This window comes from Myotis myotis, unplaced genomic scaffold (assembly GCF_014108235.1).
Source record: "Myotis myotis isolate mMyoMyo1 unplaced genomic scaffold, mMyoMyo1.p scaffold_m19_p_9, whole genome shotgun sequence".
NCBI classification, from domain to species: domain Eukaryota; kingdom Metazoa; phylum Chordata; class Mammalia; order Chiroptera; family Vespertilionidae; genus Myotis; species Myotis myotis.
In genome coordinates this window covers 62,431,274-62,443,144 of record NW_023416401.1, presented here as the reverse complement: position 1 = coordinate 62,443,144, position 11,871 = coordinate 62,431,274, and the positions used below count along the sequence as shown (strand labels likewise).

Here is an 11,871-nt window from a genome sequence, read left to right as displayed (position 1 = left end):
AAAATGGAGCCAGAAAGTACCTTGAAGCCTTTCCACTCCACTCCCTGCACTCTCTCTGGCACGTGAGCTGCCATTAGAGCTGAAGAGAAAGTTATTGTCCAGGCCAAGTGGATGCAGTCTTGGCCAGTCCCCAGGATAGAGCTGGGAAGGGGGCATGAGTGACACAGGGACCTCAGACATCATCAGCTCAGTAACTCTTCCCAGCGTCTCTGAGGAGGAAGACGTGTCAGACTGGACAATCTAAGGTTTCCTGAAGGAAGGAAGGCAAGAGGGAAGATAGCCTGTGTGTGTGTGTGTGTGTGTGTGTGTGTGTGTGTGTGTGTGTGTGTGTGTGATGGGGGTGGGGGGCAGGAGATTGACATTCCAAGCAGAAGAACCTGCCTGGGTTAAAGGTGGGAGGTATGTATACAAGTCAGGGGGGTCTGCAGCTGTCCAAGGTGTGACTGTGAGGAGAGAGGGAGAGAAACTTGCATTTGATTCTAGGGATGGGTGGAAAGGTGCCCCCGTACACCACTTGTAAGACTAAAGGCCAGAGCTCTTATCTGGAAATCAGGGGTACTCACCCACGACCTCAGTGAGGAGCACAAAAGATCAGTAAAGTGGTGCCAGACACCAGTAGGACCTCAACCAAAATGTCACCTCTGTAAAAGGCAAAGAGTTTGTTTTGTGTAAATCTGTATCCTCAGACTTTAAACCATGCCTGACACATAGGAGGGACCTAAGACATATTTATTGAATGAATAAATGAATGAATGAATGGAGCTACTGATGGTTTTGTTCTTGCTTTGCTTTGGTTTTGTTGTTTTTTTGTCCTCCGGGATGTGACGCCTTATTTGGAAAGATTACAGTGTTTCTCCACGTGTTCTCCAGGACATCACCATCGTGGACGTACAGCAAATTCCTGGGCCCCGGTTCAGACCTGCTGGGTCAGAATGGGAGGAATCAGGCATCTGTACTGTCAAAATCCCTTCTCCCCTTTCCCAATTCTTACGCAAGGAAGTTTCAGAACCACAGAATTAGAATTTGAGGGCACAAAAACCTGAGTTGCTTTCTCCCAACGCCCCTACCGAACGAGGAAACTGAAGCCCAGCGAGAAGGGACCAGTTCGCAATCTCTGCAGGTTTAGGATGCGAATAACAAGTCCGTTTTGCGCACATGCCACCCGATCCATTCAGACTCCCGGCATTTGCCCGGCTCGCCCGCGGGGACCGGGAGCTTTCAGGGCGGGCCACCAGCTCCCGGGACGCTTTCAACCTGGGGAACGGGGGCGGCGGGCGAGTCGCCATTGGCCGGGGCACAGCGGGCGCGTCCTCATTGGCCAGGAAGGAGCCCACCCGCTCGGGCCGGGGCGGCCGCGTGGTTGGCCCCTCCCTCGGCTATAAGGCGGCGGCCGGCGGGGCCGTGGGAGCGCGCGGGAGCGCACGACGGGGCGCGGCCGAGGTTGGGACGCAGCGCTCGGAGGAACGCGGCCCGGTGCCCATGGCGTTCGCGCTGCTGCGCCCCGTCGGCGCGCACGTGCTGTACCCGGACGTGCGGCTGCTGAGCGAGGACGAGGAGAACCGCAGCGAGAGCGACGCCTCCGACCAGTCATTTGGCTGTTGCGAGGGCCTGGAGGCGGCGCGGCGCGGCCCGGGCCCCGGGGGCGGCCGGCGAGCGGGCGGCGGCGCGGGCCCGGTGGTGGTGGTGCGACAGCGGCAGGCAGCCAACGCGCGGGAGCGGGACCGCACGCAGAGCGTGAACACGGCCTTCACAGCGCTCCGCACGCTCATCCCCACTGAGCCGGTGGACCGCAAGTTGTCCAAGATCGAGACCTTGCGCCTGGCGTCCAGCTACATCGCGCACTTGGCCAACGTGCTGCTGCTGGGCGACGCGGCGGACGACGGGCAGCCCTGCTTCCGAGCGGCCGGCAGTGCCAAGAGCGCGGTCCCCGCCGGCTCCGACGGCGGCCGCCAGCCACGCTCCATCTGCACCTTCTGCCTCAGCAACCAGCGCAAGGGGGTGAGTGCGCGGCCAAGTGCGGGCGGGAGGTCATGGGGGTCAGGGCTTCTTACGGAGCAAAAGAGGGCCGGAGACCCCAGTGAACGTGGAGTTCGTCGGGCGTGTGGTCCTCCAAGCCCAGGGTTTGGTATGGAACAGAACCACTTGCTTAATGTCTCCGGTCAGAAGGGGTGCAGGAAAGCCCAGAGCACACGCAGGCTTGAGAACAGTGATCTTCAACATTTCCATCTCATGGCACACATAAGCTAATTACCAAAACATATTTTTTGTTGATCTGACCAAATTTTGATTCATTCACACCAGACAGCTATTGTTGTGTTGGCTGTTGTCATTTTAAAAATATTTTTGTTGTTGTTGACTTAAGAGAGGAAGGGAGAGGGAGAGAGAGAGAGGAACATCAGTAATGAGAGGGAATCATTGATTGGCCGCCTCCTGCACGCACCACACTGGGGATGGAGCAACCTGGGTCTATGCCCTGACAGGGAATCTAACCATGACCTCCTGGTTCATAGGTCAGTGTTCAACCACTGAGCCATGCCAGCCAGGCCTGTTATTTTTTGACAATCTAAAAGGAAAGAGCTCAGTGCCCCTGATTAATTAGTCAGGTATTGCATTAAAAATTCATCCAAGGACACCCCCCCCCCCCCCGCCACCCAAAGGTGTGCTAGGAAGAGGGCATGAGGAAATAATAACAAAGGCCATCATTTATTGAGCTCTTCCTATGTACCAGATGCTTTCCTGATTTATTTTTTTTTAACCTTCACAAGAACTTCATCAGGCTGGTAGTGATCCTGCCTGTGAAGCTGTGAGGCAGGGATGCCAGCACTTATGCAGCTGGGAAGCCAGAAGGCAGATTCTGAGCTTGCCTGAGCTACCCTGACCTTGCAACAGTTGTCTCCTATCCAGAGACCTGATCCAAGGCAGGTGACTGAGAAGGGGATGCATACCTGCAACCAAGAGCCTGCGGTGCCCAGCTGATGAGCAGTAGGAGTGAAGACGGGGGTTTCCTGGGGGCACCCAACCCCAAAAGGGACGCAGTGTTGGGCAAGGGCACTGTGGACTCGGCTTGGCCGAGCTGGAATTAAGCTCCTCTGCTCTGTCCTGGGTAAGGATGAGAAGCAGGCTGGTGGTGACGAATGGGGCTGGGTAGCAGCAGAGGTTGCCAGGGGGCTCTCATGGCTAAAAGCTAGTTCTCCTGCCCAGGCCCCAAGGAGCCTGCTTCATCCCAGGCCTTTCCCCTTTCTGGCCTGGGCTATGCTTGCATTAAGGACCCTGGTCTGTGTGACACCTCTGGAGTCCCGCCGCTACCATGTACGTCTGGGGAAATGGAGGCCGAGAATGGCCCATCGCCTTTTCAAAAGTGAAAGGGCATGAGTTCCCCAGTCTTTGATTCTCATGGCTGCCCTGCAGTGTCCTGGCCTCAAACCACCTCTTCCGGCTCATCAGACTCCCATTCTGGCCTCTAACCCCCATGGCTGCCTCAGTTTCCCTGAGGGTCCCTGCTGCTCTCAGCTGTGGGCCCCAGTCAGTGCTTCCGACTGAGTTGGGAAGTTGGAGTGGGCCTTCAAAAGCCAGCCTGGGTGTGGAGGGCCCTCCGTGATACTCCCTGACTGCCTTTCACGCTGCTGTGTCCCGTCGTCGTTCAGCAAACCTTAACTACCCAACAGCCGCCTTTTGTCAGCTCTGAGAACATTCCCAAAGAGGCAGGCTGTGGACCCTCACTCACCAGTCAGGACTCCTGGTGTGGTGTCAGGGCCAAGGGCAAGGAGATGAGGACAGGGATGCTGTGGCCTGAGGGTGGGGAGGGGGAGAGACAACAGGACTGTCAGAGCCCAGAGGTAGCCCACAACCAGTGGGCTCAGTTCCTGGTGGACGCCTGGGAATGAAGTCAAGCAGATAAGGGAGTACGGACAGGTGTTCTGGAAGCAGGGCACAGCACGAGTTGGACCTAGACCTATAGAAGGAACAGGGGAGACGTTGAAGGTGGTGGAACAGAGAGGAGAGGCAGAGATTGGCCAGTGACAGCGGTCTTGCTGAGCATTGATCTGCTGTGCTAAGCACTCGCCACGGGTTATCACTCCTTGGCAGCCTGAAAAGGAGGTGCTCTGGTTATCCACACCTGCTTAGAGATGCTGTCACTGGTTCATATACACGGCCCATGATGGAGCCAGGATTCGAACTCAGGCCTGGGTGATTGGGACGTGGAAAAAGTTAGTGTGGGAGGACCTGTAACTGCAGGCCTAGGGGAAAAGGTGTGTCTATCATGCGCCCATCGTAGGTAAGTTGGTCTCAGGTCTGTCCCACAGGTCATGAACCCTTGCCTGGGTCTGGCTGCTTCCTTGGGATCTGTTACAGGACCAAGAACCCAGCCAAATTTGGCTACAGAAAGCATGCTCTCAACTCCACAGGCTCCTCTGGGAATAGGTGAAAGGGGCCATCCTGGCCAGCTTTGGCCCCTCAAAGACTTGATTGGAAGGAAATGGCCTGTCTTAGGGAACTCCTGGAGGCTCCCTTCTGAGCTTTGGGGGGGCCAGAGAGCTCTAAGACTCCAGACCCTATCTATCCCTTCACTGGCTGGTCTGGTGTTGAGGTCACCATGGAAACAGTTCCCTGGAGGCCTTCTGTGGTAGAAGTAACAGTTGTGAGATAGAAAGGGAGTTCTTGTCTCTATGCTGTTTCCCCTTTTATCACCTAGGGGGTGAGGGTGGGATAGGACTGTCTTATAAGGCCCTCCCCAGTTGATGGTCTCAGCTATGGAGCAGAAGTGGCACCAAGGGCTTTAGGGTGAGGAGGTGCCATTACCAGATGATGTTGATAATACTTGTGAACACTGAACACTTACTGTGTTCCTGACACCGTGCTTAGGACTTTATCAGGGTTAATGTGTGTAGTCGGCACAGTAACTCCACTTTACACATGGGGAACAGAGACTCAATGAGGTGAAGTCATTTGTCTGAGGTCCAACAGGTAGTCCAAGGCATAGCAGAGATTGAAGCTCAGATCTGTCTCACTGGAACCCACTTCCTAACCACGGTGCTTCCCAGAGCCCTTGGCGCTGAGTTCCTAAGAGACATAGAAGCTAGGCCTAGTCAGGGCCTCTTCAAGTGCTTTTGGCAGTTTACAAGCTTCTTCCACAGCTGCATTGGCAAGTAAGAGTAATTTTGTCCCCATTTCATAGATGAAGAAACTGAGGTTCAGTCCCAGCATTCTCATGGGACTGAGGTCTCTCAGTGACCACCAGACTCGGGGTGGAGATGGCTCTTCCTGAAGACATAGATGAAAGGGTGGGAGGCTGGTTTTCCATCCCCATCCTCAACACTAAACCCTCCTCCTACCCCATCCCCCCTTCTCCGACACTCCTGCCAGAGTTTGTCTGAGAAGCCCAAGCCCCAGGCTCTGCTGGGACTGTGGCCTCAGCCCTCAAAATAGCCCTGCCTGTGAATGAACACGCTGTCCCTGGGCCCAGAGAGCCTCAAGGGAGGCTTGGCTCACATCTGGATGGATCTGCCCCAACCTGGGCCCAAGGGCGGAGGGGAGCAGGGGGCAGAGCTCCCAGATGGTCAGCTCTTTCTCTAGATGCCTGAGAAAGATGCCTGTCCCATCACCTCCTAGTGAAGCACAGAGGGTGAGAATGTACAGTGGGATTTCAGACACCATCACGTCCTGGAAACAAGACAGACTGTTGGACAACATGCATTTCCAGCCCAGCTCTTTTACCAACTGGCTGGGTGCCTCTGGGCCAGTCACTCAACAGCTGGAGACCTTTAATGTCTGTGATCTCGCTAGCTTTACAGTGAGGATGAAACCCACGTGTCAGACCTCAGGATATTGGGTAGAAAATGCCCTTGTGGGGTGAAGGGCTGGTGGCCCCAGTGCTGCTACCATTAGCTCGTCTCCCGATGGTTACCACTGATTCAAGCAACATCACTCGGCACCTGCTACATGCCAGGTCCTGGGCTGGAACTGGGGTCACAGAATGAAGAACATTCCCCGAGCTCCCAGCCTGATGGAGACAAAGAGAAACCCAGTCATCCCCCTTCTGAGATATCCTGGTGAAATGTCCCCGGAAAGGCAGGAAGTGCTAGCCAGTTGCAGGAATAGAGAAACCTTCCCAGGGAGACAGGAGCAGAGAGCATATTTCCTGGCAGAGGGAACACACTGAATGAAGGCTGGAGGAGGAATCCATAGTCTCCTTTTGAGGTCAATGAGTAAGCCATTGGGCATATAGCCAGGCACTGGGGATAACATCACTGTGGGTTTTGTTTTGCCCTTTAATGTAAAATATTTAAATGTATTGGATTCTTTTTAAAAAGCAACTGACCACGTAGGGAAGAAATGAGGAAGGTAAAAATGCCTCTCCCATTCCGTCTCCCCACCATCAAATTCCTCTTCTCTGAGGAAATCTATTAGCAATTTCTTATGTGCCCTTCTCTCTCTCGACATTTCAGCACACAGGTTTCTGTGTGCTTTTGTCCTTAAATAATGTTATCTCGACATCATTCCACAGCAGTTCATAAAAAGTTTCTTCTGCCTTATGCTGCAGAGAACTTTATCGCGTGGCTGTGATGTATTTATTAAGTCCTGTATTACTGGACGCAGAGGTTAGTTCCCGCGTTCATTGTGATCTGATCCAGCTTCCTAACACTTCTTTCTCCCTCCTGTAGAGCGGCCGTCGTGACCTGGGAGGCAGCTGCTTGAAGGTGAGGGGGGTGGCCCCCCTGCGAGTGCCACGGAGATGAGCCTGGACCCCGGTGGCATTTGCTCCAAGCAGGACCTGGAGAAGGAAGCCAGAGGCCAGCCACGGGTTGACCAGGGGAGAAGCCCCAGGAGCTGATCCTACCCCTCGATTGTATAGGGACCAGAGGACAATGGCTTGGGCCCGTGACCCTTTGGACAGGCCCCCTGGGACATCTCTACCCCACCGTGGAGAGCTGTGAAGACCTATCCAGCTGGCCCCAGCCCTGGCTGGTCAAAGACAAGGCAGAACTTTTGGAAAAACAGATTGTTGGTGACAGAGGGTGTGTGCATGAGTGAGTGAGTATGTAAATGTGTGTGTGTGTGAGAGAGAGAGAGAGAGAATTGGTGGGTTTAAATAAAAGGTATTTTTAAATAAAGGATGTTCCCAGCTGAGGAAGGGAAGGGTCTGGGGACATCGGCGGTCAGAGGTGACCCTTCTCCTAGACCTTGGCAGAGGCACCGATGTCACCAATGCTGCCCTGTGCCCTGGAGGGAATGGGTTGGGAGAATGCAGGAAGACCCCAGAAGTCGGGATAACTAAACTTTCCTCAGAGTCTTCTTGAATACCTGTTGTGGTTGGTAAAGAAATCTTAATTGTATTCATTTTTTAATAAGGAATATATTCATTCATATGGTTCAAAATTCAAAAGGTACAAGAAGGTATATAGTGAATACAAAGATTGTCAGTGCCAAAGGGTATCTCCAGCAGATACCTATCCACCTACCACTTCTCTCTGCCAGCAGCCTCAGCCACCAGTTATGATACCCATTTCCCGTGAATAACCAAGCAAATACAGGGAAAAAATACCTTTTTTCTTCCACTCTTTATACAAACGGTAGCATGTTACACATGCTTTCTGCTCCTTGCTTTTTTGTTTTGTTTTCATCTAACTTGGCTGTCATCTCAAATCAGATCACAGAGGTAAAGGGTCCCCTTATTCCTTTAGTGACTGCTTATTGCACTTTATGAATGTACGATGCAGGCATACCTCGGTGATATTGCACATTCGGTTCCAGACCACCACAATAAAGCAAGTATCGCGATAAAGCGCGTCGTCATCTTTTTGCTGGTGGAAGGTTTTTGCCTTAAAAAAACATCTGTGAAGCGCTATAAAGTGAGGTTAATACAGCGAGGTATGCCTGTACTTGAACCCATCTCCTGTTCCTGTCTTGACAAACAGCTGTGTAGGCACGCAGTTTTCCACGTATACTAAAAGGAAGTATTCTTACCCCTGTTTTAATTGAGATTGGAGGAATTATGGTGCCTAAAGGTACATGGCTGGCATGTGGCAGGGTGACAATGTGATATCTGTCCACCTTTAAAGCCCCTCCCCTGCTGGAGACGCCCCAGATGCAGTGCCAGCTCCTGTGTCCCCAGTTCTCCCAGCAGCCCCGGGAGGTGGAGGCTGGTGTTTCCCCATTTCACAGGTCCGGCTGTGACCGGGATGGGGACAGCTGGCTAGTGGAGCCCAGAGTTCTTGGCTCTCCAGCTGAGGCTCTGTCCCTGTGCGGCCAGGATCAGAGAAGCCAGGAGGCAGAGGAGCTGGGAGAGGCTGCAGAGCCAGGCAGCGCCCTCTCCTAAAGGTATGCTCATATGCCTATTGTTTATATTTATTTAGCAAACACTTTCATTGTTTACCCACTGAAGTCTGGCTCCAAAGTCCACGCTCATATCCTCTCTGCCACCCCCTACTTGCCCTCTGCCTGAGCCTGAAGTGAGCTGCCCTTTTTGTAGATCAACAAGCACTACCCAGCACCCTCACTGTGCCAGACACCACAGGACAGCTGCCTCACAGACAAACCAAGACCCCAGGAGACCAAAGGGGTCGCTGGAGTTGCCAGTTCAGGCTGGAGGATGCCACGAAACCACTATATTTAATCCCTTTGGTATAAGGAGTAGAGGAAGGAGGGCCCCAAGGGACCTGCGTCCTGCCCAGGACAGCTTTCCAAGTGCCCTCTACCTTGCTTCCCCAGTGTTCCAGGGACACTAATGTTCCCATCCAGTTGCGCTTCCCCCTGCGGGAGCTAATTAGGAAAGCACATTGCACTCCCTGCGCATACCCGGGTCCAGGTCCAGGCAGCCCCTGGCAAAGCCACAGGAAAAGGACTGTGACCTCGTCAATGGCAGGAAACCTGGGAGTGGGGAGCAGAGCAGGCACTTGGGTGCTCTGGGCTGGAGGCCCACTGTTGCCACCAGATTTGCTGGGTGACCTCAGAAAAGTTGCTTGACCCCTCTGGGACTCCTTGGCCTGATCTCTAACCAGCAAAAAACAGATGGGACAAAATGATAAGTATTTGTTTTGCCTTGTCAGATAGTTTTAATAGACCATTTATACCCTGGGCAAATAATTCAAATTGTCCCTAATAATATGCAGTGAAAAGTACTTACTCCCTCAGGCTCCTTCCCAAAGGCAACTGCTCTCTGGCCGTTTCCTGTGTGTCCTTCCGGAAAGGCTCTATACCGATGACTGTTTCTGAAAGAGTATTTGTAGGTTTTCATTGTAAAAAGAAAAAAAAAAATCAAATGCTACAAGACCCTAGAGCAGCGGTTCTCAACCTGTGGGTCGCGACCCCTTTGGCAGTCGAACGACCCTTTCACAGGGGTCGCCTAAGACCATCCTGCATATCAGATATTTACATTACGATTCATAACAGTAGCAACATTACAGTTATGAAGTAGCAACGAAAATAATTTTATGGTTGGGTCACAACATGAGGAACTGTATTTAAAGGGCCAGAAGGTTGAGAACCACCACCCTAGAGCTATCACCCATCCCAAAGGTAAGCAGTTAACACTAAGCCTGCAGAGTTTTTGTGCAACATACACAATCATTCACAGCATATTCAGTTAAAACTTTCTATCAAAGTGTATCATGCAGGCAGGAAAGTGCACATGCCATTAAAGGTACAGTGCGGCGAGTTTTCACAAGCTGTGGCACCTGTACACCCAGCATGCACATCCAGGAATGCTGTCCACAGCATCCCAGGGGCCCCGCTTGCACTCCTCCGCTCAGACTGGGTTCTTTACATTGTATTTCCTTTGAAGTAGATAATACATTTGCGGAGTTCACAGTTCAGAAGACACAATAGCGAATGAACTTCCCTCCCACCCACTCAGTTCCAACTCTCAGAGGGAATTACTTAACCAGGGTCTTGGGGATTCCCGGCCAGATAGTCTTCACAGATACACGCAAGTCAAAACATTTTTTTTTTTCACACAAGTTATAACATTTTACACACTGTTCTACTTCTTTCTTAACAATACATCTTGGAGACTCTTCGGTGTTAAAAGGGCTGCTTCACACTTTTCCCAGCTGCATAGTGTTCCACTCTGCACATTTCGCAGCTTGCTATCTTCCTTGAGTTCCTGGGTAAGAGACAGTTAATGTCTACGAGCCTTTGTGTGCAGCAAGGCCAGCCCAACACATGTGGCTTGAGAGAGGACAGCTGCGGACCAGGACCTCTGGGGCCATTTGGCTAACACCCCTGCCCCCAACACACACTTTTTGCCTTCAGGATAGGCCAGCCCAGCCAGGCTCCTCCAGGCTCCCTGAGTGAGGGTATTTTAGAGCCAGAGGAGTAAAGGAGCTCAGGGAAAAGAAACTCAGGGTGGAGGGAGTGGATGACCAACTTCAGCCACGTCACTGGGACCCTGAAGAGGAGGCTGCAAATGCCAGGTCACATCTTCCACTCCAACGAGGGGCATTAGCATGAGCAAGAATGATCTAGAGTTCATCATTTTACAATGAGGAGACTTAGCCAATACAGAGGAAGCAACCTGCTGGGCCTCCGGGAACTCAGGTCTCCCTCCTGTAAGGGAGTACACAGGGCTCCCTTCCCTAAGTCCACAATTGCACGTAGGAAGACCTCACAGATCGCTCATGGCAATGGGGAAACCAAAGCCCAGAGAAGGACAGCAATGGGCCATGGTCACACAGCATTTGGAGCTGAGCAGAGCTAAGAATGCAGGGCCCCTTCCTCCAGACCAGGGCTTCTCCATCTCATTTAATTCCCCTCATTGGCCCAAGCCACTTCCATTTTATTAGGCTCCTATTAGATTAAACACACACACACACACACACACACACACACACACACACGCAAAACAGAATTCTGAAAACTGGCATATTTGGCAAGTTAACTCTTAAACATCCATACACAGTCACAAGTACAAGGCATTACCATGAGAACGTTAAGTCGAGGATTTACAAACACATTAGGACATCCATGTAAAGTTGTACGTCTTTATTCAATCCTGTCTGCGGGTTTTCCTTCATGTGGACATGACATCAAAAATCTAGACCTGGACAGCAAAATGCATTACATGCCCTGGACTAGATCCTGTACGGCAGCGAGAAATTGCTATAGAGAACATTACTGGGTAGTTGACAAAATTGAGATCAGAACAATAGATAAAAGTCTGTTCAATGTTACATTTTCTGAATTTGCTAATAGTATGACTATGTAAGAAGGTCTCCTTGTGCTTAAGAAATACACCCTGAAGTATTATGAAGGGCTAGAGGAACGTGATGGAGGTGACGTACTCTCAAATGGTTCAGGAAAAAAAAAGGTGTGAGTAAGAGCAGGATAAAGCAAATATGACCCACGGTTAAAACTTGTTGAATCCAGGTAAAGAGTATATGGGAGTTCTCTGTATGACTTTTGTCACTTCTCTGTATGTGTATAAATGATTGCAGAATGAAGAGTTGAGGTCGAGATTTTGGCCCGCTCGGATGTAAGGCCTGCCAGATGGTATCCTGGCCCCCTCTGACTCTTCCTCACCTCAGCTGCTCCAACAGAGGATGGAAAATACCCTCAGTGGACCCAGGCACCCCTGCCCATGACTCTCAGGCCCCTGTGCCCTTTGAGAGGCTAAGGTGTTCCCAGCCCCCAAGCCTCCTGCCACCATGATTTATGTCCCTGTGAGCCTCAGCAGCTGTGAGCCCGGGTCCCACCAGGCAGCCTGCTGAGGGGGGCCAACTTTTGCTTCTCGGCGTGTCTAATTCAGACCAGACTTACAGGCCCCATGGGCCTGGGATCAGGCTCCCAGGGGGCCAGGGTCAGAGGGCAGGCCAGCAGGGCTTGGAAACCCAGGAGGCACTGAGGGTGAACTGGCTGAAAGGCAGGAGACCTGGC

General features: G+C 52.1%; 1 protein-coding gene and 1 long non-coding RNA gene across 4 annotated transcripts in view; one reads left to right on the top strand and one right to left on the bottom strand.

The window, feature by feature from the left end:
* Positions 1–711: 711 nt before the first annotated feature.
* Positions 712–11,871, bottom strand: part of LOC118663044 — a 63,387-nt gene continuing 52,227 nt past the window's right edge. For 2 of the 3 annotated variants that reach the window (XR_004969974.1, XR_004969972.1), the window contains 2 exons: positions 9,125–9,209; positions 712–919 (listed from right to left, as the gene is read on the bottom strand). This is a non-coding gene — a long non-coding RNA (uncharacterized LOC118663044). Of the gene's footprint in view, positions 923–9,124; positions 9,210–11,871 lie in introns of all 3 variants that reach the window. The other variant, XR_004969973.1, reaches the window with a different exon arrangement.
* On the top strand, positions 1,074–8,206 carry TCF15 (transcription factor 15). The gene is made up of 2 exons (XM_036322324.1): positions 1,074–1,998; positions 6,663–8,206. The coding sequence occupies exons 1-2, from the start codon at positions 1,156–1,158 to the stop codon at positions 6,735–6,737; spliced, it is 918 nt and encodes a 305-aa protein (XP_036178217.1). The 5' UTR covers positions 1,074–1,155; the 3' UTR covers positions 6,738–8,206.

Bases quoted from the DNA above. Each gene is read 5' to 3' on its own strand.
- TCF15 (XM_036322324.1), top strand. From the start codon at position 1,156: ATGCCACCCGATCCATTCAGACTCCCGGCATTTGCCCGGCTCGCCCGC. The intron at 1,999-6,662 runs GTGAGTGCGCGG...TCCCTCCTGTAG, and splicing joins TCAGCAACCAGCGCAAGGGG to AGCGGCCGTCGTGACCTGGG.